The 27,025-nt window shown below is 37.5% G+C and overlaps 1 protein-coding gene and 2 long non-coding RNA genes across 3 annotated transcripts in view; 2 read left to right on the top strand and 1 right to left on the bottom strand.

The window, feature by feature from the left end:
* LOC125246555 (deleted in malignant brain tumors 1 protein-like) overlaps positions 1–27,025 on the top strand; it is a 58,161-nt gene that overhangs the window by 10,856 nt on the left and 20,280 nt on the right. The window contains exons 3-14 of the mRNA XM_048157504.1: positions 471–503; positions 678–719; positions 863–1,168; positions 3,139–3,171; positions 3,338–3,379; positions 3,523–3,828; positions 21,121–21,153; positions 21,328–21,369; positions 21,512–21,817; positions 22,491–22,523; positions 22,689–22,730; positions 22,873–23,178. Of these exons, the coding sequence (XP_048013461.1) occupies positions 471–503; positions 678–719; positions 863–1,168; positions 3,139–3,171; positions 3,338–3,379; positions 3,523–3,828; positions 21,121–21,153; positions 21,328–21,369; positions 21,512–21,817; positions 22,491–22,523; positions 22,689–22,730; positions 22,873–23,178 (1,524 nt within the window). The remainder of the gene's footprint in view (positions 1–470; positions 504–677; positions 720–862; positions 1,169–3,138; positions 3,172–3,337; positions 3,380–3,522; positions 3,829–21,120; positions 21,154–21,327; positions 21,370–21,511; positions 21,818–22,490; positions 22,524–22,688; positions 22,731–22,872; positions 23,179–27,025) is intronic.
* On the bottom strand, positions 12,386–14,117 carry LOC125246684. Its single transcript, XR_007179939.1, has 4 exons — positions 13,824–14,117; positions 13,456–13,728; positions 13,004–13,041; positions 12,386–12,684 (listed from the first exon to the last, which is right to left on the bottom strand). It is a non-coding gene; the product is annotated as an uncharacterized LOC125246684 (long non-coding RNA).
* On the top strand, positions 16,275–17,754 carry LOC125246669. The gene is made up of 3 exons (XR_007179914.1): positions 16,275–16,895; positions 17,116–17,192; positions 17,377–17,754. It is a non-coding gene; the product is annotated as an uncharacterized LOC125246669 (long non-coding RNA).

Below are 27,025 nucleotides of genomic sequence, written 5' to 3' on the forward strand. Positions count from 1 at the left end.
GTAGAGAAACAGAGCACAACACAGGACACACAGGGATTTGACAATAAAGTGACACTAAAACACTCTGGGATGTAACAGATGTGTAGTTTGCATCAGTTCTAATGTTTTAAAAACATAGTTTTGAATGGATTTGGATGGATCTTTGTGATTTTCATCAGATTTTGTAAAACAACCTGCAAAAAACACTTGAAAAACATGAAGTACTGCAATCAATCTGACATGTCAACATCATCATCTAAACATAACAATGTTGTGGATTTTGTTTGTTCTTTTTTTTTTTTTCTGCTGCAACAGCGACATTGAACATGACTGCCTCAAAAAACCTAATAACCTCTTTTTTATTTTTTTTTTTATTTTTTTTTTTTACCATCCATTTGAATATCATATTCAGTGTGGGAAAGACCATGCAAATGAAGGAATCTGTTTTGGGTCTGTAATAGACTTTAATCATCTCTCTTTTTCTGTCATAGGCCAGCTACAAACTAGTGCAGCACCACAGACAGGTAATTATACACCTATGAAAAGAACCAGATCTGTTTTTCTCATATCTTGTAAAGCAACACAAACATTTGTTTGAACTGAAAAACTTGAACCACCGCAAACAATATGATATGTCAACATCTTCATCTAAACATAACAGTGTTGTGTGTTTGTGTGTTCATGTTTTTCTGCTCCAGCAGCGACATTGAACACAACTGCCTCACAACCTGGAGTTAAAGGTAATGATGCTGAGGAGCATGAAACTCCACCATTGTTACCACATTTTATTATCTCATCAAAAATGCAAACAAATAAAAAAAGAAAAAAAAAAGAAAAACCTAATAACCTGTTCTTCTATCTTAAATTGTTTTGGGATTAATAGCTGTCAGGTTGGTGAATGGATCCAACCTCTGTTCTGGAAGAGTGGAGGTTCTCCACAATGGAACATGGGGAACAGTGTGTGATGATTCCTGGGATTCTATAGATGCAGCAGTGGTGTGTAGAGAACTGGGCTGTGGGAGTGTTATTGAAGCAAAGAGTAATGCTTATTTTGGACAAGGTTCTGGACAAATATGGTTAGATGATGTCCAGTGCCGTGGGAATGAATCTACACTGAAAGACTGTTCATCAAGAGGATGGGGAACACATAACTGTGGGCACAATGAAGATGCTGGAGTCATCTGCCAAGGTGAGTCAAACTGTCATACAACTGATGTATACTTGGAATGTTGTACAGTATATTTTCTTATTAGCTATGCAACTATTTTACTTTATAGAACCAATGTATCTGTAACGTGGTCAGTAGATGTGGGAAGAAGGAGGCGGGAACCGGCGAACGTTCAACAAAAGTTTAATTCAAAATAAGCAAAGAACAAAACGAAAGTAATGCCGACAGACCATCGCGGATGTCTGCCGGCCACACAAACATAATAAAACCAGGCCTGGTCCTCTCTCATCCTTCACTGTAGTCGCTCCTCCTTTTATGCTCCCGGAGCTCCTCCGTGAGGGACTCAAGGCCGGTGCGCCTCCCAGGTGAAGCTCATTAACACTCGCGCCACCGGCCTCGCGCCGTTCCCTCACGGCTCTCGCCCGCCCTGGTCGCCACATACCCCCATCGCCCCTCGCAGGCCGGGGGGTACTCCCGAGACTGCGCTCTACTCCCCCCCGGGGCCTGTCTCGGTGGCCGCAGCACCTGGGGGTAAGGACAGACGAGACGAGAGAAAGGAGACGGAAGCAAGGGGAGCGACAGGACGAGAGAGGGGAGAGAGGAAAAAGAGAAAAAAAAAATTCTTGGTCCGGTTCCCCGACACACTGCCGCTCGGTCCTCAGCCTGCCAAGAGGCTCTTTCTCGCGGTGCCATGCGGTGGCACTGAACGCTCGGTGGACGGCCCGATCCTCGACCGCCTCCTGGCGGCCGGCGATGGCTCTTCCGGCTGAGGGCAGCCGGCAGCGAGTCCCCCATCCCCTGCTCCTCCCCTTCATGGCGGACGGCAGCAGGCTCCGGCCCACGGCGGACGGCGGCGACTCCTCCGCTCCCTCCAGGTCCAGGACGGCAGCCACCCCACCTCGTCCCAGGAGCACGGCATCCGGGTCTCCGTCCCACCTTTCACAAGGCTCCAGCACCACCGCCTCGGGCAGCCTCTCGCGGTCTACACACACTCCCGCGCTGCCCGAACTCCGCAGCACCGCGATCCCCCTCAGCAGCGAGGGCTCTTCGACAGCATGTCCCTCCTTCCTCCCGGGTTTCGGCACCAATGTAACACAGTTCGTAAATATGGGAAGAAGGAGACGGGAACCGGCGAACATTCAACGTAACTTTAATTCAAAATAAGCAAAGAACAAAACGAAAGTAATGCCGACAGACTCTCGCGGACGTCTGCCGGCCACACAAACATAATAAAACGTAAAATAAAGTCCAGGCCTGGTCCTCTCTCGTCCTTCACTGTAGTCGCTCCTCCTTTTATGCTCCCGGAGCTCCTCCGTGAGGGACTCAAGGCCGGTGCGCCTCCCAGGTGAAGCTCATTAACACTCGCGCCACCGGCCTCGCGCCGTTCCCTCACGGCTCTTGCCCGCCCTGGTCGCCACATAATCATTATAGAATTTCAGTTATAAGTATTATTATTATTATTATTATTATTATTATTATCATTATTATTATTATTATTATTTACATTTCCGATTGCACAACAAAGTTTTCCAATTATATACCATTTATAACTCAGTTACAGAGTCAAGTTCAATGTTGGCATGTACATAGTACTGCTGAGTACATTTGTGTGGTCAGAGCACCCCTGGTGTTGATCTTAGGAAAAGTAATTCAAAGGCTATGAGTACATTTAGGTTAATTTAGAACTTTGTATCTTTTGGCAAGTTGGTGGCGTGGGCTAAATTAATTGGCTGGTCTCAATGTCAGATGCTGAGTTTTGTTCCAATATGCTAAGTTACAGCCTCACCTCATGCTTTACATCTTTCCAGTTGACTTTCTTAGCATTTTGCAGGCAACATGTTTAGAGAATAAATACATTTTTTTTTTTTTTTTTTTTACCATCCAATTGAATATCACCTTCAGTGTGGGGAAGACCATGCAAATGAAGAAATCTGTTCTGGAACTGGAACTGTAATAGACATTAATCATATCTCTTTTTTTCTCTGTAATAGGCCAGCTACAAACTAGTGCAGCACCACAGACAGGTAATTATACACCTTTGAAATGAACCAGATCTGCTTTTCTCACAACTTGTAATACACCTGAAAACATTTGTTTGAACTGAAAAACATGAAGCACTGCAATCAATCTGACGTCAACATCTAAACATAACAATGTTGTGCATCTGTGTTAATTTTTTTTCTGCTCCAGCTTCAACATTGAACACTACTGCCTCACAACCTGGAGTCAAAGGTAATGATGAACCTTCACTATTGTTACCACTTTTTTATTATCTTATCAAAAATGCAAAAAAAAAAATAAATAAAATAAAATAAATAAATAAAAATAAACCTAATAACCTGTTCCTCTATGTTAAATTGTTTTGTGGTTAATAGCTGTAAAGTTGGTGAATGGATCCAACCTCTGTTCTGGAAGAGTGGAGGTTCTCCACAATGGAACATGGGGAACAGTGTGTGATGATTCCTGGGATTCTATAGATGCGGCAGTGGTGTGTAGAGAACTGGGCTGTGGGAGTGTTATTGAAGCAAAGAGTAATGCTTATTTTGGACAAGGTTCTGGACAAATATGGTTGGATGATGTCCAGTGTCATGGAAATGAATCTACACTGAAAAACTGTTCATCAAGAGGATGGGGATCACATAACTGTGGGCACCATGAAGATGCTGGAGTCATCTGCCAAGGTGAGTCAAACACAGTCATACAACTGATGTATACTTGGAATATTGTACAGTTTATTTTCTTATTAGCTATGCAACACTTCTACTTAACAGAACCAATTTCTCATTTCCGATATCACTTTGCACAATAAAGTCTTCAGTAACACTTTATAATAACTCACGCTTTGAAGTATTAGGTAAGCATTAGTTAAGTGTTAGTAAATAGTCAGTTCATCATTTATAAAACATTAATAGACATTTGTTAGCCATTTATAAATACATCTATAAATGCTTTGTTCTTGATTTATAAGCAAAGTTAAATAATTGTATTTTCATACTTTATTCATAATCAATTTATAATTTCTAAATTATGTAGTACATTATTCACAAACTAGTTATTTAGGAGTTGTCAGTGATTCATAAATTCATTTAGGAAGTGTAAGTAAATGATTAATAACATATTTAAATGTACATTTATGCATCTTATTATTTAGACATATAGCAATAGTTACTTAGTGTGTTTATAATAAAGGCTTTATTAACACATATTCCTAGTGTCAAAACTACCTCAGTACTAACTTTAAAACATTAGAGAACAGCAGAGCAGAAGATCACTGAACCTTTAAATCTCATTTATTAAAGCTTTACAAAGCATAAATAGTGCTCACTGTAGATGAGCTCACAAAAATAGTTACCTAACCACTTCTAAACGTTTTATAATTACCTGAATTAATCATGAATTACAGTAGGAATATGAATTAATAAAGCATTTATTAACACACTAAGTAACTGTTACTATATGTCTAAATAATAAAAATGTATAAATGTATAAATGTTTAAACAGTTTATTAATCATTTACTTACACTTCCTAAATGATCTTATGAACCACTGACAACTCCTAAATAACTGGTTTGTAAATAATGTAATTTACAAATAAAAAATAATGTAACTCACCGATTGCATGCACGTCGTACTGTTGACTAAATTTGTTTGGTCATAGCACCCCTTATGGTGATCTTAGGCAAAGACGACCAAAGGCTATGGATGAATTTAGCATAATTTAGAACTTTGTAACTTTTGCCAAGTTGGTGGTGTGGGCTAAATGAATTGGCCTGGTCTCATTGTTAGACACTGCTTTTTGTTCCAATATGCAAAGGTACAGCCTCACTTCATGCTTCTCTGCACAAAAGCTGCACGTTCTAGTGACTCTAGCTGCTCCCCTTACAGGACACGGCTGTTTTCGGAAATATTCGGTACAGCATATCTTTTATAAATATGATTAAACTAAAGACTTTTTGGAGATATGAAGGATGCACTACTACTCTATAGGTACTCAAGATCCTCTATCTCTGGGTCCATGGAGGGCATGGAGAGCAGTGGGAGGTGAGGTTCCTCACCATTCTTATCCTCTTCCTCTGTCGCCAGCAGGCGTTTCGAGGATGCAATCAAGCCTTCTCCCGCACTTCCTGCTCAACCGTGGAACCAACCTGCTCAACCGTGAAACTGCATCCTTGTATTCCACCTCACTGCCCCACTGCGGGTACACCTACAGTCCCTTTGTTCCCACTTGCACAGTCTCTGCGAGCCTGGCTAGCGCTCCCAAGTCTGTCTCGCTGGCTCATTCGGACCATTAGGCTCAGCTATGTGATTCAGTTTGCCCGGCGTCCCACCAAGTTCAGGGGCATCCATTTCACTTCAGTGAAAGCAGTTGATGCCCATGTCTTGCGAGCGGAGATTGCAGTCCTACTGGCGAAGGAGGCAATAGAACTGGTCCCTCCAGTCGATATGAGGTCAGGGATCTACAGCCCCCCAAAAAAACGGCGGTTTACGACTGATCTTGGACCTGTGAGTTTTGAATTTGAGCCTTCACAAGCTACCATTCAAAATGCTCATGCAGAAAAGCATTTTCGAATGCATCCGTCCCCGAGATCGGTTTGCAGTGATCGACCTGAATTTTGTCATGTTTCGATTCACCCTCGACACAGGCCGTTCCTGCACTTTGTGTTCGAGGGTCGGGCATATCAATACAAGGCCCTGCTCTTCAGGTTGTCCCTGTCTCCCCACGTCTTCACGAAGTTGTGGAGGGAGTCATGGCGTACACATCCTCAACTATCCCGAGACGGGGATTGGTACTCACATCACTGCTGACATTGTGATTTTTGGATCACATGTCTCTTAAGGTGTGGTTATAAGTACATCAGATGACCACTTCCCCCCTTTCCCTAGTTCAGGGCACGAGTCAAGGACTTTGCAGTATGAGAACACTCTCAATAGGGGCTTTTCATTCATTTAGAATTAATATAAAGTGGTCAGCTGATTTATTTGAAAGATTGGTGAGATTGCTAACTTGTAGAGCCTCGTCTGTATTATCAGCACAAGGAAGACACAAGTGTAATAAAAATATTTTTTATTAACAAAAAGATAAACAAGAATAACTAACACAACTACTAAATGAATACCATGAATGATAAAGGAATAAAGTGCATAACATACATAGAACACAAGTGATTAAGTTGGGTGTGGCTATGGAAGAGTTACTTTATCTTATGGAAAAATAAACTGTTTCTCTGAAAATAATAAGGTAGAGAACCTTATTATCCACCAAACAAATAAACAAGAGATTATTTGTTATTAAAGGTGCCATAGAATTGAATATTGAATTTACCTTGGCATAGTTGAATAACAAGAGTTCAGTACATGGGAATGACATACAGTGAGTCTCAAACACCATTGTTTCCTCTTTCTTATGTAAATCTCATTTGTTTAAGACCTCCGAAGAACAGGCAAATCTCAACATAACACCGGCTGTTACGCAACAGTCCGGATCATTAATATGTACGCTCCCAATATTTGCATATGCCAGCCCATGAGTCATTAGACAAGGCAGTAATGTCTGGATCTGTGCACAGCTGAATCATCAGACGTTGTGCAAGTAAGCAAGCAAAGACAAGAGCGAAAAATGGCAGATGGATCAATAATAACTGACATGATCCATTATGATATTTTTAGTGATATTTGTAAACTTAAATTTAAATTAATTTGTAAATTGTCTTTCTAAATGTTTCGTTAGCATGTTGCTAATGTACTGTTAAATGTGGTTAAAGTTACCATCGTTTCTTACTGTATTCACGGAGACAAGAGCAGTCGTTATTTTCATAATTAAACACTTGCAGTATGTATAATTCATAAACACAACTTCATTCTTTATAAATCTCTCCAACAGTGTAGCATTAGCCGTTAGCCATGGAGCATAGCCTCAATCTCATTCAGAATCAAATGTAAACATCCAAATAAATACTATACTTACGTGATTAGACATGCTGCATGACGAACACTTTGTAAAGATCCATTTTGAGGGTTATATTAGCTGTGTGAACTTTGTTTATGCTGTTTAAGGCAGTCGTGAGCTTGGGGGCGGGGAGCACGAGAATTTAAAGGGGAAGCAGGCTGAATCGGCGCATTTATAATGATGCCCCAAAATAGGCAGTTAAAAAAAAAATATTTAAAAAAAAAAAATCTATGAGGTATTTTGAGCTGAAACTTCACAGATACATTCAGGGGACACTTTAGACTTACATCTTGTGAAAAAAGCATTCTAGGGCACCTTTAACTAACATCAGCTATATTACATCTAATGGGAATTAGAAAATTATATACTGATAATATACAACAATACCAAGGTCTCTGGAAAGAGGTTTGGTTAAGTGATATTTACGTTCCACGTGGTTGAGTCCGTTGATGGTGACGTCTTCCACTGGTTGCTGGGTGATGCAGTGTGGAGAGGAGCCAGAATCTGTTTCAACAGTCTTTTTTTTTTTTGTGATTATAATTTTTATTTGAGATAAGAACAAAATACAAAACTAGGATAGCAGCAAAAATACTGATAAAATAAAAGGACATAAATACAGTAAACAATGCTTTAGGGTAATGTACAACAAACGTACAAATAAACCATGGCAGCAAGTTATTACATAGAATAGTGCATCTTCAGTTTAAAACAATTATTTTAAGGCTTGGGCTATTTTACTCCAATAGGTAACAGTATGTATTCTAGCCCCATTAATCCTTGCAGTGCTGCATTCTAAACAAACAATATTATGAAAAGAAAGCAGCCAGAATATTTTAAGGTCCATGTCAGGTGTAAACCATTGCTGTAAAATTGTTTTTTTAGCAGCAGTGAAACCAGACATTAACAGTCTTCTCTGTACTAATGTAAACTTATAAGAAGAATCATCATTTAATAACATAAGACAGGGATCAAGGTCAAACTGCAACTTTGTGATGTTTTTTAGCACCTGAACTACATGTTTCCAGAAATTGGATATGACCAAACAATCCCAAAACATGTGCAAAAAGGTACCTTTAGAATTGTTATTACACAGATTACAATTAGAATTGGGTGAGAGTTTCATCAAGTATCGCTTATATGGGGTACAATACATTTTGTGTACAGTTTTGAAATGAATAAGAATGTGCGAGGGGTTTTTGGAGGTAAGGCAGAGATTTAACCAATCAGGACTGTAACCCAACCAGGAGAGTTCTCTCTCCCATACAGCTAGTATCTTCAAGGGTTTGTATGAACATTCAAGCAGTTGCTTGTAGATCAAGGACACTGTGCCCTGAAAGTTTCCGGTGTGTTTTATCCATTTTAACAATGGGTGATCATCTAAGATAGAGTTCCAAGGCACACCATACGCTTTCATTGCAGACCTTAACTTCAAATACATAAAAAAGGAGGTGCCTGGCAAGGAGTAGTCTGATTGAATGTCCTGAAATGTGCGCAGTCCATTGCCGTTGAATATATCACCCAATGTGAGTACCCCTTTTAAGGACCAGGGAGGGTAACTGAAAGGTTGACCACCAGATAACAGACAGGTATTGTTCCAGAGAGGAGACTGACGTGAATATTTTTTAGAATGACCTGTAATCTTTTCTGCATTATACCAGGCTTTTAAAGTAGTAGTAATAATATTTCCGAATTTCTGAAGGAGACTTCTTGAGCTTATACCAGTAAAAGGCAGATCTTGAAGCCTATGAGGGAGAACACAGTCAGCTTCAATACTCCTCCAAGGTACTTTGGAGTGAGTGTCCACCCAGACACGCATGACCCTAATTTGGAAGGCAAGGTGGTAAAGCATTAAGTTAGGAAGAGCAAGACCACCGTTCGATTTTGCACGCTGCAATACTGAAAAACTGACTCTAGGACTCTTACCACCCCAGATAAATGTGGAGATTAATGAGTTCATTTCTTTGATGAATTTAGGGGGAGGAAAACACGGGAGCATGGAAAATAAAAAGTTTACTCTAGGTAAAATATTCATTTTAACCGTACTAATTCTAGCTTGCATTGAAATTTTTAAGTTATCCCACCTTTGTATATCCCGCTTAATTTTCTGGCCAATTTCGTAAAAATTAGTCTGAGCAGTCCTAGACAGAGAATCAACAATTTTGATACCAAGATAAGTACATGAATTAGCAAAGGTAAGACCGTTCGGAAGAGAAATTGCTTTAGTAATACTATTGAGTGCCATTAAAAATGACTTATCCCAATTTATTTTATATCCAGACATAGTGCTGAAGGTATTAAATAATCACAAAACCTCTGGTAGGGAAGTATTCAAATCTGAAAAATAAAGCATAATATCATCAGCGTACAATGAGATGTGATGATGGGAGTTATTAATAGTTATAGGTGAAATTGTTTGACTTTGTCTAAGGGCTTGTGCGAGAGGCTCTAGCGAGAGTGCAAATAAAAGTGGTGATAAGGGACAACCTTGCCGGCAACCCCTTTGAAGTGGAAAAGATTGCGATTGACAGGAACCTGTCATTACAGAAGCAGTAGGGCATTTATATAACAGTTGTATAATATTTAAGAATTTAGGGCCGAATCCGAATCGCTCCAGAACAGCCCATAAATAGTCCCATTCAAGACTGTCAAACGCTTTGAGAGCATCCAAAGAGAAAATGGCCGAGTCAACATTGCTAGCGCGAGCGTGTTCGACAATGTGTAACAGTCGGCGCATATTATCGGCCGCTAGACGGCCCTTCAAAAAACCGGTCTGATCATAATGGATCAGATTGTCAATGTATGGTTCCAATCGTAAAACCAGTGCTTTAGCTAGGATCTTCACGTCAGCTGAAATCAAAGAAATTGGGCGATAACTAGAGCAACTTAATGGATCTTTATCCTTTTTAAGCAACAGAGTAATAAGGGCTACATTTTGGTCTCTGTGAAGTGTGCCGTGATCGATGGCATAATTCATGGACTTCAGAATTAAGGGACCAACAATGTTCCAGATAGCTAGGTAGAGTTCTGGAGGAATTCCATCAGGGCCGGGTGATTTGCCTTTCTGTAACATTTTAGCCGCGCTGTGGAGTTCCTCCAGTGTTAGGGGTGCATCTAGAGATTCTTGAGCAGAAACTGGTAAAATGGGAAGATTCAAATCACTAAGAAAATCACAGCATTTTCCTCTGTCAAGGGAAACCTCAGATGAATACAACATTAAATAAAATAATTTAAACTCGTCGTTAACAATTTTAGGGTCCGTAGTAATTTCACCAGAGCTAGTTTTAATTACATCAATGCTGGCTTTAGATTCACACTCTTTGAGTTTCAATGCAAGCAATCTACTAGTCCGATCTACATTAAAATAGTATTTTTGCTTTGTTCTGTGAATGATAAATTGAGCTTTAGAGATAGATAGAGAAGTATATTCTACTTTCAATAAAGAGAGCTCCTGATTAAGCTTGTCAGAAAAAGCATGGGCCAATTGGCATTCTAGATCATGGATTTTATTTTCCAGCTCCTCAAGCTGTTTATTCCTAGAGGCCTTAGCTTTGGAAGAGTATGAAATGCAGTTACCCCTTAAAAAACATTTTGTGACTTCCCACAACACCTGTGGGTTATGACACTGAGAGTTAATCTCCAGAAAGATAGATAATTCTTGTCTAAATTGATCTAAGAATGAGGTATCATACAATAGCATATTATTAAAGCGCCATCTACTGGCTTTAGGAAGTTTGACCCCTATAGTAATATTACAAGTGACTGGTGAATGATCCGATATCAAAATAGGCAAAATATCAATAGTACTTATGTGTTGGACCAAAGGGGGATCCACTAAAATATAATCAATCCTAGAAAAAGACTTGTGACGGGTGGAATAAAATGTATACGCTTTAGCATTACCATTTTAATACGCCATGGGTCTGCTAGACTGAGCTCTGCAATTAAATTATTAAGGGCTACTGAAGACGGCATTGCCGCATTAGGGTCAGCGGAGGAGCGATCTAACTCTGGGTGGACGCAGGCATTGAAATCTGCACCTAGAATAATGTGGTAGTCGGTAAACTTAATCAAGGTTCCAGAAACATCGTCCATAAATTGGTGGTCACATACGTTCGGTGCATATATAGATGTTAAGAGGACTTTGGTATGATTAATTCTAATGGCTGCATATATGAACCGACCACAATCATCTTTTCCCCATGTATCCACAGAAAAATGTAATGATCTCTTATGTAGAATTAAGACACCCTTAGATTTATTAAGAGCACACGAACATGCCAATATCTTGTAAGTTTTATTTTGAAAGCGGTGAACGTCTTCATCTTTTAAATGTGTTTCTTGGAGCAGCGCAATAGATACATCTTTCCGCCGCAAAAATTCCAAGCAACGAGTGCGCTTTACCGGCGAGTTTAACCCCCGCACATTCCAACTTAAAATGTTAAGAGTAGACATGTGTACAAGTAGAAGGAAAAAATAGCATAGAAAAGCCCAAACCTAAAAACCACTTAAAGAAAACTGTACATTGTAAGTCAGTTGCCGCCTCGAACAGAACACAAATGAACATAAACCAAACTATATACAAACACTTTGCAAGCCGCGAGGATATCTGAAACCCTCTGGCTAGCGTAAAACTAGAATTTACAAGAGCCGTGACTGCTCAATTGCGGTGATCCCAACCACTACTGAGTAGGAATTATAGAGTGGGGAAGGATTTATGATTGTAATAATAAGTATTTAAAAAAAAAAATAATAATAAAAAATACATGAAAATAATAATAAAAACATAAATCACCCCAGCTCAGGGGATTAAAAGCTTAAGAAAGTATAGAATAAAATAAAGGGGGGACCTACCTCCGTAACATTTTGAAAAAATAAAATAAAATAAAATAAAATAAACGGCCTACAACAGCATACACAGTGCGCTCGTTGTATTATTTATCTCTGCCCATACGGTAAAAAAATGTATTTTCAAATATATTTTTAAATATATTTCAAAATATACAAAAAATGGCCAAAAAATATATTCGCTATAAATATATTTTCACATATAAATATATTTTCTAAAAATATATTTTTTGGCCATTTTTTGTATATTTTAAAAATATATATTTTCAAATATATTTACATAAATATATTTTCCTAAAAAGTATTTTTTGGCCATTTTTTTGTATATTTTTTAAAAATATATTTTCAAAATATATTTTACAAAAGCATTTAAAAATATATTTTGCCCTATATTTCAACCCAAGAAAATACATTCACATGTCACATTTGAAATTTTATTTGTTGTCTATAACACATGAACATTTGAATAATAATCAGCAAGGAACATACTTTACAATGTTCAAAAAATTACAATATTCAAACAAATATAACTTTTTTGCTTTCAAGAAGTCTCAGTTTCCCCAGTTCAAATCCTCAAAGCCTCTTTGGACACATTTGGAAATCTCTTCTTGACTATGAGACAAAAATCAGTTATTTTGTTTAACTTAATGTTTCTAGTAAATTTTCCTTTCACTAAGTATTAACTTACCGTATATATGGCTGCCAGGGTTTCCTCATCAAGGGCACTTCTTCTCTGTCTCTACCACTGTACTCATACAAAAGACAAAACACAATAACTGAACATCAGTACAGGTACAGAGGGCATGCATTTTGTCTTCTAACTAGTTTTTGATTTCCTGATATTTTTGTTTACACTGGAACTAAAACAATTACAGGTATACTGGATTTTAAAGATATTTAATGGGCATATTTTTGGACAGTACAGTAAAGAAACTGATGATTGAGGAGAGGTCGAATTAGCTTTTCTTTACACTTCTGCATTGCATTTTCACTTTTACAAATGAAGGGATAGTGGAATATCACAAAGTCACTCAGTTAAGCTAACTTAACAAAGGGATACTTACCCTCATGCTGTTCCAGTTGATTATGACATTCTCTTTTTCTGTGGAATACAAACAGAGATATTTAGAAAAATAATCAATTTCTGTGTGTTCACGCAAGAAGGTCAAAAACCAAAGTGAACATGACGGTAATCCACATGACCTCAGTTGACGAATCAACTTCTTCTCAAGTGAAACAATAGGTGTGTTTGAGGAAAATACTGTTATGTTAAATTTGTTACATTACAGATTTGCCAACTGTCCAATGTGGCTCAAAGTCAACATGTTGTAATTTGTGATGTGTTTTAAAGCTTGAGGAGTCATTTGGAAGTACAGACTTTAAAATATTAATATTTTTCTAACACACACCTAGTGTTTCACTTCATGTTGACTATTTCATGTTTATTACTGTGAAGCTGTTTTGTATAAAGTGCCACAGAAATGAAGATGACTTGACTATGAACATTATCCTGTACCTATGACTTGTGGTTCTCCAGCACAATTGTTGGGCTGGTGGGGCGGACAGCAAGTGGACAAGCGTCTTTTGACAGATGGGTTTGGACCTGCACCTGTTACAGACAGAAACAGATATTAACACAAGTGCAGAGAACATATCAATTCATAAATTACACAAATAATATAATTTGCTTAACAGTGCTTAATTAAAAAAAAAAAAAAAATTCTACTTCTTAAAGTGTCTCATCATTCTCACCTTGTTGCTGTTGCACAAACCGTCTCTGCTTCTGCTACTAAAAATAAAAAGTAGATTTTTTTACAGTAATGAATGACACATGTAAACCTGTAGGTTGTGACAAATAAGCATCTTCTGTTACAAGCAACTTACTGAATCACTGGCTCAACTGGATAATCGAAAACAGCTTGTCATTCAGCAGAAAGTGAATAAAAATTATATTATAGTAAGGCTATATTAATAATGATAATAATAATAGTAGAAAAATTGAGCGTATGAAATGCCATTAATGCCAAACCAGCATATGCCTGAACTGCACGAGCAAATAACGTGTGCCTAATTAACAAGTTTAGTAAAACATTAAATTTAGCAAAAAAAAAAAAAAAAAAAAAACTTACGTTACAGGCTCCACTATCAGTGACAGGAACATCATCGATCGACAACAGCAGGCAGTATGGAAGGCCGTTTCAGCATAAAAACGTTCCAGCGTTACTCGTCGTAATTATATTTTTACTAGTAACAATTAAATTAAAGAGCTCTATAATTTAATTTTTACTAGTAACACTTACAATTATAGAGCTCTGCAATTATATTCTTACTAGTAACAACTGAATTGTAGAGCTCTATAATTCAGTTTTTACTAGTAACAATTCCAATTAGAGAGCTCTACAATTCATTTATTACTAGTAAGAATTCAATTGCAGAGCTCTGTAATTCAATTGTTACTAGTAATAATCCAATTGCAGAGCTCTACAATTCCACTAGAGAGCTCTCTAATTCAATTGTTACTAGTAAAAACTGAATTAGAGAGCTCTCTAATTGTAATTGTTACTAGTAAAAACTGAATTAGAGAGCTCTTTAATTCAATTCTTACTAGTAACAATTCTAATTACAGAGCTCTATAATTGTATTATTACTAGTAAAAACTCCTATTCATGAGATGCAAAACAGATTGCAGATTTCCCGCCTACAAAAGTGAGTTTCAAAATAAAAGCCCTGTAGCGTGGTTCTAAAGTATCCTGCAATATTTTACAGACTTAGGTAACATATTAATCATGTTCACATTAAAGCAAAATTAAGATGATGCCTGAGATGAAAGCCTATATTTAGTCGTTATATTCATTCACCTTTGTAATTTGGTAAAGCTAAGAGCCAAGAACACTCCATGTCACTGGACATAATATAGGGTGAAATGCCCTAAGCCACCCAAAGTGTTTTGACAAACTTGATATTAAGGAGTATAAATTCATTTTAAATATTTACAGTGTTTAGTATTGTTATGCAATAATAGAATGATTATCGCAGATATCTAATACAAAATAAACACCTCTAGTTGATTATCAATTTGTGTTAATAATAGGTGATTTGGCGCTGGGATGTGTTGTTTTTGAAATTATGTTGTTGAGTGCTCGTTGTCACTGTTATCAGAGGCGCGTGCAACAGGGTTCACAGCGCTCGTGCACACGGATTAGCACTTCATTCTATCGCTGTTGCGGAGACTCTCTATTCGATACGTTGAAATCACAAAAAAACAAAATACATATAAACGTGTCCCTGCTCTTGATATACAATCACTGATGAAAATCTTTGGTTTTAATGAGAAAAAAAAACTACACATGTTGGATTAGAACCGGGAACCTCTTGCACCCTAAACGGAGAAACTGCCAATTCAATTAGAGAGCTCTATAATCCCAGTTGTTACTAGTAACAATTGAATTACAGAGCTCTATAATTAAAAATGAATGGAAGTCAATGGAGACATATGACTAGTAATAAATGAATTGTAGAGCTCTCTAATTGTTATTGTTACTAGTAAAAACCGAATTAGAGAGCTCTACAATTATAATTGTTACTAGTAAAAATTGAATTATAGAGCTCTGTAATTGTAATTGTTACTAGTACAAATTAAATTATAGCGCTCTTTAATTTAATTGTTACTAGTAAAAATATAATTACGACGAGTAACGCTGGAACGTTTTTATGCTGAAACGGCCTTCCATAAGGCAGTACGGTCTCCCAAACACTCTACAGCTTAAATTTTTAAAAAAAAAATTAAACATTTTTTGTGTGTAACGTTAGTTTTCACTAGTGTCCAAATTAAAAACAACTAACTTTAAAACGGAAATTAGGGCTGCACGATTAATCGCATGAGATTGCCATGCGTGTCTCGTCAGTAAAGCCGGTTCTGTGATTAGCTGTAAATGTCCATCACCTGCTTTCAAATGGAGCGGCACTTAATATACAGAGCCGTAGTTCGCGGACAAGCTACGCAATATCGCGTTCATAATCGCAGATGAATCGCCTTCGATTATGAACGCCATATTGCGTAGCTTGTCACAGAACCGGCTTTACTGACGAGACACGCATGACAATCTCATGCGATTAATCGTGCAGCCCTAACGGAAATCTGAAAATATCAAATGCGTCTCCTCATGTGAGCAAATAAACAAACAGGGCATTACATTGACAAATAAGGTAAAAAAAACCCTTGACAATAAAACATTATACATTCAAAGTAGCAATGAACATTACATATGTGAAAAATTACGACTAAAAATAAAGTTATAACGTTAGCTCTTACCTTTTACTCCGAGAACTCTGGTTGACCGACGACCGTTACAGTTCAAAATGACGCGCATGCGCACTACTCCAAAAGTCCGTGAGCGCTGCTAGTGGTTTCCCATTCAAATTACGTCACAGTTAACATCGTACGTCTAGCGATTTTATTAATCTATTTTATTTGTATTTGATGTAGATTTAAACGCTATATTACACTGACAATAAATTACAAATAAATAAATAAATAAATGAATGAATTAATAAGTAATAGACTAAAACACACATTTGTGAGGTGCCATCTGTGGATCTCTGTATTTTTTGGGAAGATATGTGAACAAAGTGTCAATGTGGAAAATATGGGGAAATTCATGTTTTTCTGTAAGTGTTTAAAATTCTTCAAACATAATGGATAGTTTTGATCGCAAGGCTTTCTTCCACGTGTAACCAGGCTGAAATTATATCTTTACTTTTACGGTTGAAATGTCACCAAATCCTGATGAACATTGTTTCCTATACATTTAAGATGTGTTCTGTTGCCAATGTTTATGGCTGGATGTTGTATTCAGACATAGTGTTAATACCTGTACTGTCACTTTAAGAGTGTCGCAGGCTTTGTGGCGTCATTCACGCGCTTCCTTCAGTTTGCGCCAGACTAGCTGAGAGGAGGTAATGTATTATTTTGCTCGTCAGTTTTAAACATTTATTTCGGTTTTTGTACGACGCAAACCTTGTTTTATTCATGTATAAATGTTAGTTTTGAGGTTGTGAACATGCAGTTAGTGTCAATTGAACGTAAAACTTGTAAACAGACTTTTTGCAAGCTTTAAAGTAGACATGTTTCCACGTGCTAGTCTACAGGATTTTCTGTATGTTTATCTGCTAACAGGAGCTTGAGACCTGTGTATTGTGTGGAGGAGACTGCATGTGACAGAGCCTTATGTATTTTTTTGTTGAATTGTACAGGTATGTGTATAATGTTCATGATAATTTGTCTGGCATAGTGTTTACATTGATTGCATATGTAAAAGAAATTCATGTTGTCAATTACATTGAGCATTTTATAATTTATTTAGTTCATTTTCACATTTTTATTTAAAAGTATTTTTGCTGATAATAGTAAAAGTTTTATCAGTATATGTATATGCAGTTTGCGCCAGACTAGCTGAGAGGAGGAGCTTGAGACCTGTGTATTGTGTGGAGGAGACTGCATGTGACAGAGCCTTATGTATTTTTTTGTTGAATTGTACAGTTTGCACCAGGTTTGCTGAGAGGAAACGAATTTGCTGTTCGCCTTCATTAAAAGAGAAACCAGCAGTACAGTTGGTCGTGGTCTGTGTCTTTCCTTCATTCAACACAACAAGAACACAACGCAGAATATACAAGGGTTAAGGGACGTGCATCCAACCTAACCAACTGTTAAAGACAGAGCGCGTCCGTTACACACACACATTTGTATTGTCGACTGTAAGATTGGAAATGTATTTTCTTGCGCCCTGAAATATATTTTTATATATAAATATATTTTTCCTGCCCCTGAAATATATTTTAAGTATATGAAGGTTGAAACAAAATATATTTTCAGTTTCAAAAATATATTTCATTGAACTTCACTGTTTGTAACATATATTTAAAATATATTTTGGCCAGATAAAATATATTTTTTTACCGTATGGGTGCTCAGTAACGGACTGCTCCGTTTCCATATCAGTGCAGCGGTCCAGTTGAGGAGGTGGTCCCACAGGCGCAATGATGTCGAGCCCAGGCCGTGAAGACAGAAGATACTGCTCGGCCTCCAATGGCGATCGGAAAAGGTTTTGCCTCCCTGCATGAGTAACCTTGAGTGTGGCAGGGAAGAGGAGAAACGACTGTATTCCGAGAGTATCCATCATCTTCCGCACTTCAGTGAAAGCTTTCCTTTTCTTAGTAGTGTCTGCGCTGTAATCCGGGAAGAAATGAAGAATTTCGCTGCCGTATTTGACAGGGAATACGGCCCTCGCCCCTTTAAGGATAGCTTGTCTATCGGTGTAGTCCAGCAGTTTGAATATAACCGTACGGGGGCGGTTAGACGGCTTGTCTGAATAGATGCGATGTGCGCGTTCGATTCTGATCTCTCTGTTAGCGATGGAGGGTATCCATTTGGGCAGATTCGCCTTTAAAAAGGCGATGCAATCATCTCCCTCTACACCTTCTCTGAGGCCGACTAACCGCACATTGGATCTCCTGCTGCGATCTTCCATGTCAGCAATCTTTAATGTGAGATCGTCGAGTTTGGATTTCAGATCGCTGATTTGTTCCCTGTCCTTACGAACGGCAGCTTGGGTGGAATCGCATCTGGATTGAAGCAGACATACCGATTTTTCCACTTGCTCGATTTGTCCGGTTACGGCGGTAACTGCTTTGTTGGTGTTTTCAATTTCACGCTTCAGATCTGAAATCTGAGGCGTCAGTACTTCATCTATGGCAGATTTGACAGCGGCAGTAACAATTCGATCCAAATCGATCTGTTGCTCACTCAAGGCTTGCTTCACTCCGGCCAAAATGGCGCCATCCAGCTCAGCTCGGGAGATGACGGAGGATTCCTTAAATCTCTTCTTAATTGGAGAGTTTGCATCATCCCGGGTAAGAGCAAGTGTGGTCTGGGTCGACATTTTCGATGATTTCACGTAATTTAACATTTAATTGTCCTTCAAGACCTGAAAATATGCGAGTGGTATGGAGAGCGTCTTTTCAAAGCTGCACCGCCATCAACGCGTCACGTGACTCCCTGTTTCAACAGTCTTGAACACGAAGCTCTGTGGGATGCTGATCTCCTGGAGCACCAAAGGGTCCAAAAATCTGGAACACGCAGATGAGGCCCTGGTGTAGGTGCAGAAGGTCCTTAACAATCGATTAGAGGTCCTTACCTTCGATTGGAGGTTTGCTCTCCTGAGCTTAACCTTGTTGCAGATGTCGTTACTGTCTCACTGGACAGAAACTCTGAACGTAGTGTTTGTTAATGTATCTTTCCTCAAAAGCTGGAGGCTCAGAATGTGGTCATCTCTGTTGCTGCCTCACAAGCTGTAGACTCAGATCATGAGATCTGTTGTTGTCCCTCTGGACAAACCCGAGGCTCAGATCGAGAATGTATCTGTCAGTGTCTATCCCCGTACAGGACAGTCTCAGATCTATATATCTGTTGTCTGACCCGAAGGGAGACTCAGAACAGTGTATCTGTTAATGTCTCACTCCTTAAAGTGTTGAGACCTAGAACAGTGTATCTGTTATGCCTTTCCCCTTTGACGGGCAGACTCAGAACAAGGAGTGTCTGTTGAAAGGGTACCTTTATCCCTTTCCGACGAGGAGGAGATTGAAATTTGGTTTGCTTCTCCATTCGAGTGCTGTGATTGGCTGCTGGCATCAGAGGGGACACACACAGTGTGGCCCACGCTTCTTTCCACTGTGGAACTCATTTGCATGAAGCACACATTTGGAAGTCTTTACAGTGTCTTTAAATTTTACCAATGCATTTCTCACTTTCCAAAACACCACCAGAATACCTCTGGCAATATTCTAAACAAATAGCGACTAAACATGAGTGGAAAAGATTTAACTGTCATGCATTCATTCAATTATACATTAACAGCTGAATTTGTATCAGATGTTGCACTACAAATAGCTGTCACTGAGAATACTTATTTCTGATAATAAGTATGAAATGGATGTGTTACGTTCCCCTCCTAGTCTAGGGGTTAGGAGGGAAGGTAACAAAAGAAAATAAGCTAAGCTAATAAAAGGTAATGCAAGGATGTAAAAGAAAACGTGGAGGACACACTTCAGCCTCAGACGCAACACCACTTTAAAGGAAAGTAAAAATGTTTATTTCCTTATATCAAAAAGAGAGCTTAACAAAAAGAACATGAGGGAATAAATCTTCAGGAGAGAGTATGGCTAAAATAATAAACAAAACAGGAGCTAACTAAGGTTTAAAGAATCTACTTACCCTGCTCAAAAACAAAGATGAAAAACAACAACACAAACTGCCCTGAGCACCCTCTCTGATCAATAAACAGGAGAAAACAATTGTACACAGAAATAAAAAGGCACTCTCTCTCTCTACAATTCCCAGGTAACCAAATACTAATTAATAGTTAAATGATACAATACCTTCTAGCTACCCACACATGGATAGACCCATAAGCAAGCTAAAGAATGATGCTAACACACAGCAAAAGTATAAGTGCACACCTAACTCAAAACTGTTAGCACTTGTTAGTACACACAGCACACACAGGCAGACAATTCAATTTCCACTCTAAGGCTGGGGAGAAGTGTTCCTCAGCACAGGATCTTCTGAATGCACCATATATACTGCTCTGCTCAGACTCAGACCTGCTCATAATGAGTTGCAGCTGGTGGTAATTAACCTGAGTAAGAGAGGGAGAGAAGTAGAGAAACAGAGCACAACACAGGACACACAGGGATTTGACAATAAAGTGACACTAAAACACTCTGGGATGTAACAGATGTGTAGTTTGCATCAGTTCTAATGTTTTAAAAACATAGTTTTGAATGGATTTGGATGGATCTTTGTGATTTTCATCAGATTTTGTAAAACAACCTGCAAAAAACACTTGAAAAACATGAAGTACTGCAATCAATCTGACATGTCAACATCATCATCTAAACATAACAATGTTGTGGATTTTGTTTGTTTTTTTTTTTTTTTCTGCTGCAACAGCGACATTGAACATGACTGCCTCAAAAAACCTAATAACCTCTTTTTTTTCTTTTCTTTTTTCTTTTGTTTACCATCCATTTGAATATCATATTCAGTGTGGGAAAGACCATGCAAATGAAGGAATCTGTTTTGGGTCTGTAATAGACTTTAATCATCTCTCTTTTTCTGTCATAGGCCAGCTACAAACTAGTGCAGCACCACAGACAGGTAATTATACACCTATGAAAAGAACCAGATCTGTTTTTCTCACATCTTGTAAAACAACACAAACATTTGTTTGAACTGAAAAACTTGAAGCACTGCAAACAATATGATATGTCAACATCTTCATCTAAACATAACAGTGTTGTGTGTTTGTGTGTTCATGTTTTTCTGCTCCAGCAGCGACATTGAACACAACTGCCTCACAACCTGGAGTTAAAGGTAATGATGCTGAGGAGCATGAAACTCCACCATTGTTACCACTTTTTTATTATCTCATCAAAAATGCAAACAAACAAAAAAATTAACAAACAAAAAACCTAATAACCTGTTCTTCTATCTTTAATTGTTTTGTGGTTAATAGATGTCAAGTTGGTGAATGGATCCAACCTCTGTTCTGGAAGAGTGGAGGTTCTCCACAATGGAACATGGGGAACAGTGTGTGATGATTCCTGGGATTCTACAGACGCAGCAGTGGTGTGTAGGGAACTGGGCTGTGGGAGTGTTATTGAAGCAAAGAGTAATGCTTATTTTGGACAAGGTTCTGGACAAATATGGTTAGATGATGTCCAGTGCCGTGGGAATGAATCTACACTGAAAGACTGTTCATCAAGAGGATGGGGATCACATAACTGTGGGCACCATGAAGATGCTGGAGTCATTTGCCAAGGTGAGTCAAACTGTCATACAACTGATGTATACTTGGAATGTTGTACAGTTTATTTTCTTATTAGCTATGCAACTATTTTACTTTATAGAACCAATGTATCATTATAGAATTTCAGTTATAAGTATTATTATTATTATTATTATTATCATCATTATTATTATTATTTACATTTCCGATTGCACAACAAAGTTTTCCTATTATATACCATTTATAACTCCATTACCATTTATAATAGAGTCAAGTTCAATGTTGGCATGTACATAGTACTGCTGAGTACATTTGTGTGGTCAGAGCACCCCTGGTGTTGATCTTAGGAAAAGTAATTCAAAGGCTATGAGTACATTTAGGTTAATTTAGAACTTTGTATCTTTTGGCAAGTTGGTGGCGTGGGCTAAATTAATTGGCTGGTCTCAATGTCAGATGCTGAGTTTTGTTCCAATATGCTAAGTTACAGCCTCACCTCATGCTTTACATATTTCCAGTTGACTTTCTTAGCATTTTGCATGCAAAATGTTTAGAGAATAAATAAATCTTTTTTTTTTTTTCTTTTTTTTTTTTACCATCCACTTGAATATCACCTTCAGTGTTGGAAAGACCATGCAAATGAAGAAATCTGTTCTGGAACTGGAACTGTAATAGACATTAATCATATCTCTTTTTTTCTCTGTAATAGGCCAGCTACAAACTAGTGCAGCACCACAGACAGGTAATTATACACCTTTGAAAAGAACCAGATCTGCTTTTCTCACAACTTGTAATACACCTGAAAACATTTGTTTGAACTGAAAAACATGAAGCACTGCAATCAATCTGGCGTCAACATCTAAACATAACAATGTTGTGCATCTGTGTTAATTTTTTTCTGCTCCAGCTTCGACATTGAACACTACTGCCTCACAACCTGGAGTCAAAGGTAATGATGAACCTCCACTATTGTTACCACTTTTTTTATTAACTTATCAAAAACGCAAACAAACAAACAAGCAAATAAATAAATATCAAACAATAAACCTAATAACCTGTTCCTCTATGTTAAATTGTTTTGTGGTTAATAGATGTCAAGTTGGTGAATGGATCCAACCTCTGTTCTGGAAGAGTGGAGGTTCTCCACAATGGAACATGGGGAACAGTGTGTGATGATTCCTGGGATTCTATAGATGCGGCAGTGGTGTGTAGAGAACTGGGCTGTGGGAGTGTTATTGAAGCAAAGAGTAATGCTTATTTTGGACAAGGTTCTGGACAAATATGGTTGGATGATGTCCAGTGCCGTGGGAATGAATCTTCAGTGAAATACTGTTCATCAAGAGGATGGGGATCACATAACTGTGGGCACCATGAAGATGCTGGAGTCATCTGCCAAGGTGAGTCAAACACAGTCATACAACTGATGTATACTTGAAATGTTGTACAGTTTATTTTCTTATTAGCTATGCAACACTTCTACTTAACAGAACCAATTTCTCATTTCCAATATCACTTTGCACAATAAAGTCTTCAGTAACACTTTATAATAACTCACGCTTTGAAGTATTAGGTAAGCATTAGTTAAGCGTCAGTAAATAGTCAGTTCATCATTTATAAAACATTAATAGACATTTGTTAGCCATTTATAAATACATCTATAAATGCTTTGTTCTTGATTTATAAGCAAAGTTAAATAATTGTATTTTCATACTTTATTAATGATCAATTTATAATTTCTAAATTATGTAGTACATTATTCACAAACTAGTTATTTAGGTGTTGTCAGTGGTTCATAAGATCATTTAGGAATTGTAAGTAAATGATTAATAAAATATTTAAATGTACATTTATGCATCTTATTATTTAGACATATAGTAATAGTTACTTAGTGTGTTAATAAAGGCTTTATTAACACATATTCCTAGTGTCAAAACTACCTCAGTACTAACTTTAAAACATTAGAGAACAGCAGAGCAGAAGATCACTGAACCTTTAAATCTCATTTATTAAAGCTTTACAAAGCATAAATAGTCCTCACTGTAGATGAGCTCACAAAAATAGTTACCTAACCACTTCTAAACGTTTTATAATTACCTGAATTAATCATGAATTACACTAGGAATATGTGTTAATAAAGCATTTATTAACGCACTAAGTAACTATTACTATATGTTTAAATAATAAAATGTATAAATGTATTAATAGTTTATTAATCATTTACTTACACTTCCTAAATGATCTTATGAACCACTGACAACTCCTAAATAACTGGTTTGTAAATAATGTAATACTTAATTTTAGAAATGATAAACTGATCATTAATAAAGTATGAAAATACAATTATTAAACACATTATAGATGATTATAAATCAAGAATAAAGCATTTATGGGAGGTCACGTGACCCATACACGCGATGGTCGAAGGACTTTGATGCTCCATCTAAACCCTCTTTATTTAGTAATATAACAAACTTATAGTACTGACAACCTTTATTTTCCTACTTGATATATTGCCAGCATTATTTATGGAAATAGAAAACAGGACTCTTCTCTGTCCACAACCCCCTCCGGGAAGAAAAAGATTAAGCTAGCGACTGAGGCTAATCTGACTGACGCCATTGCAGATGCACTTTCAAAACAACAAAATTCACTTGAAACTTCAGAATGCAATACGTATGGCTATGGAGAATGTTAAAACCTCTCTGATCGAGCTCCGCCAAGAAGTGCAATCTCAAACGAATACAGTATGAGGCTTGGTATCAAAAGTAGATAAGATTCAGGGTGAGACGCGACAGATGAAGAAAGATCTGAATATGTGCACAACAGAGCAGCAAAGCCTCATCTTGAAAATCGCGGAGTACATACTGATTTCACCCTGTGCTACAAGATACACTTGTTTTACATTCTGAGTTCACAGCTTGAGTAAGGTCTAAACATATTTGGGGAAAATGTATAATAAACGTAGCCCTTTCTAATATATTATTTTGCTCTTTTATGCCATTTTTCCATACACTAACCTCAGTGATGCGAAATAAAGCACAGGCAAATTCGATTGCCTCTATTTTTCAGTCTTCGACGTAAAATAGCAGTGCAGCAGTTTTTTTGTTGTCCGTCAATATTTGATCTGTTTGAGGAGGACATAAAAAACAGGGCATTCAAAAACCTTCATAGTCTACATTGGATAAATATATAATATAATGTAATTATGTCTGTTGAATACTGCATAATTTAGAAGTTAATATTTTTTAGTACTGTGAAATCCCCACAAAATACGAAATATTAAATATATTATATATTATTATACATTAGTTATCATGAACTAATAATGAACTGCACTTATATACAGCCTTTATTAATCTTTGTTTAAGTTAATTACAACATTTACTAATACATTATTAAAATCAAAGTTGTATTTAACATTAGTTAATGCACTGAACTAACATGAACAAAGAACAACTGTTTTTTTTAACTAACATTAAGTTAACAAAGCTTAATAAATACTGTAACAAATGCTCATAGTTCATGTTAGTTAACCTAATACATTAACTATGATAACAAATTAAACTTTATTGTAAAGTGTTACCGAAATAACTTGTTTTGCTAACGTTTTTACTCGGACTAGCTAGTTAATATTAGTTAAATAATATTGCTACAATGTAACAGTTGCCTAGACAACCGATACAACAAAACGATAACAGACATAATGTGATCTTCATTAATGAACCTTCAAAAGTCAGCTATTATTCAATTCAAATAAAAAAATACATAATAAATAAAGTAAGAACTCATCGTGCAGCTCTTCTGTCAGAAGCCGATTCAAAATTGAGCTCGCGCGTATAGAATGTGCGCGTCCGGTGTGAGATACCTGAGACGCGGCGTGGCGCTGCGCGGCGCGGCGCGGCGCCGAGCTTCGCGTCCGGTGTGCGACCCCCTTTAGTGGAAGCTCGTAATACCCATACATCCGGTGCCAGACGTAAATTATCTTTTTATGGACCGCCGCCGCCTCCAGAATCTATGGATGAGTAAAGCTAGTCCTCGGATGGGTTAGGAGTGAGTACTCTGTTTATGCTGTAAGGTGCAAGCAATGTAACGATCTGTTTTAGTGGATTTGAGTCCTGTTTTTTTTTTTTTTTTTTATCTGGTTAAATAGGCCAAACAAGAGAGCCATATTCTTGATTTATCTGCGTAGGAAAGCAATTGATATTGCTCTAATTCAGGAAACCCATCTACAGAGGGCAGACGTTCAAAGATTACAGAATAAATTTTATAGAGTTGCAGCCTCTTCTACTGATAATACTAAAACTAAAGGTACTATTGTTCTGATTTCTCGTAGCTGTAACCTTATGATTAACAGAGAAAGTCAAGATAAATCTGGTAGGCTTGCTTATTTTTGTACAAACATTAAGGGAAAGAACATAGCATTTGTATCAATCTATGCCCCTACAATTTTTGAGGCTAATTTTTTTCCACAGGTAACTAATCATTTGCTTTCATTGATAGACTACTTTCTGATTATCGGGGGGGATATGAATGCAGTGATAGACCCGCTGTTGGATAGATCTTCCTCCTGCAATCAGGTTCAGCTCAATTCTTCTGCTGCACTTAATGACTTTGTAAAAGCGCTAAATTTGGCTGATGTTTGGAGATCTGGGAACCCCTTAAGTAGAAACTTTACCTTTTTCTCAACACGACATCTTTCATATTCTAAAAAAAAAAAAAAGAATAAAGCATTTATAGCTGTATTTATAACCTGCTTACTAATGTCTATTAATGCTTTATAAGTGATGAATTTACTATTTACTAATGCTTAACTAATGCTTCATAGCGTGCAGTTATTATAAAGTGTTACCAAGTCTTCTAATTATATACCATTTATAACTCAGTTACGGGGTCAAGCTCACCGATTGCATGCACATAGTACTGTTGACTAAATTTGTTTGGTCATAGCACCCCCGATGGTGATCTTAGGCAAAGACGACCAAAGGCTATGGATGAATTTAGCATAATTTAGAACTTTGTAACTTTTGCCAAGTTGGTGGTGTGGGCTAAATGAATTGGCCTGGTCTCATTGTTAGACACTGCTTTTTGTTCCAATATGCAAAGGTACAACCTCACTTCATGCTTGGCATATTTGCAGTCGATTTGTTTGTAGCATGTTGCAGGCAAATTGTTTAAAGAATAAAAAAATGTCTCGGGATGCAAATGTGACCATGGTTCCCTGAGAAACGGAACGAGACACTGCGT

Source organism: Megalobrama amblycephala, linkage group LG15, assembly GCF_018812025.1.
Source record: "Megalobrama amblycephala isolate DHTTF-2021 linkage group LG15, ASM1881202v1, whole genome shotgun sequence".
Classification (NCBI taxonomy): domain Eukaryota; kingdom Metazoa; phylum Chordata; class Actinopteri; order Cypriniformes; family Xenocyprididae; genus Megalobrama; species Megalobrama amblycephala.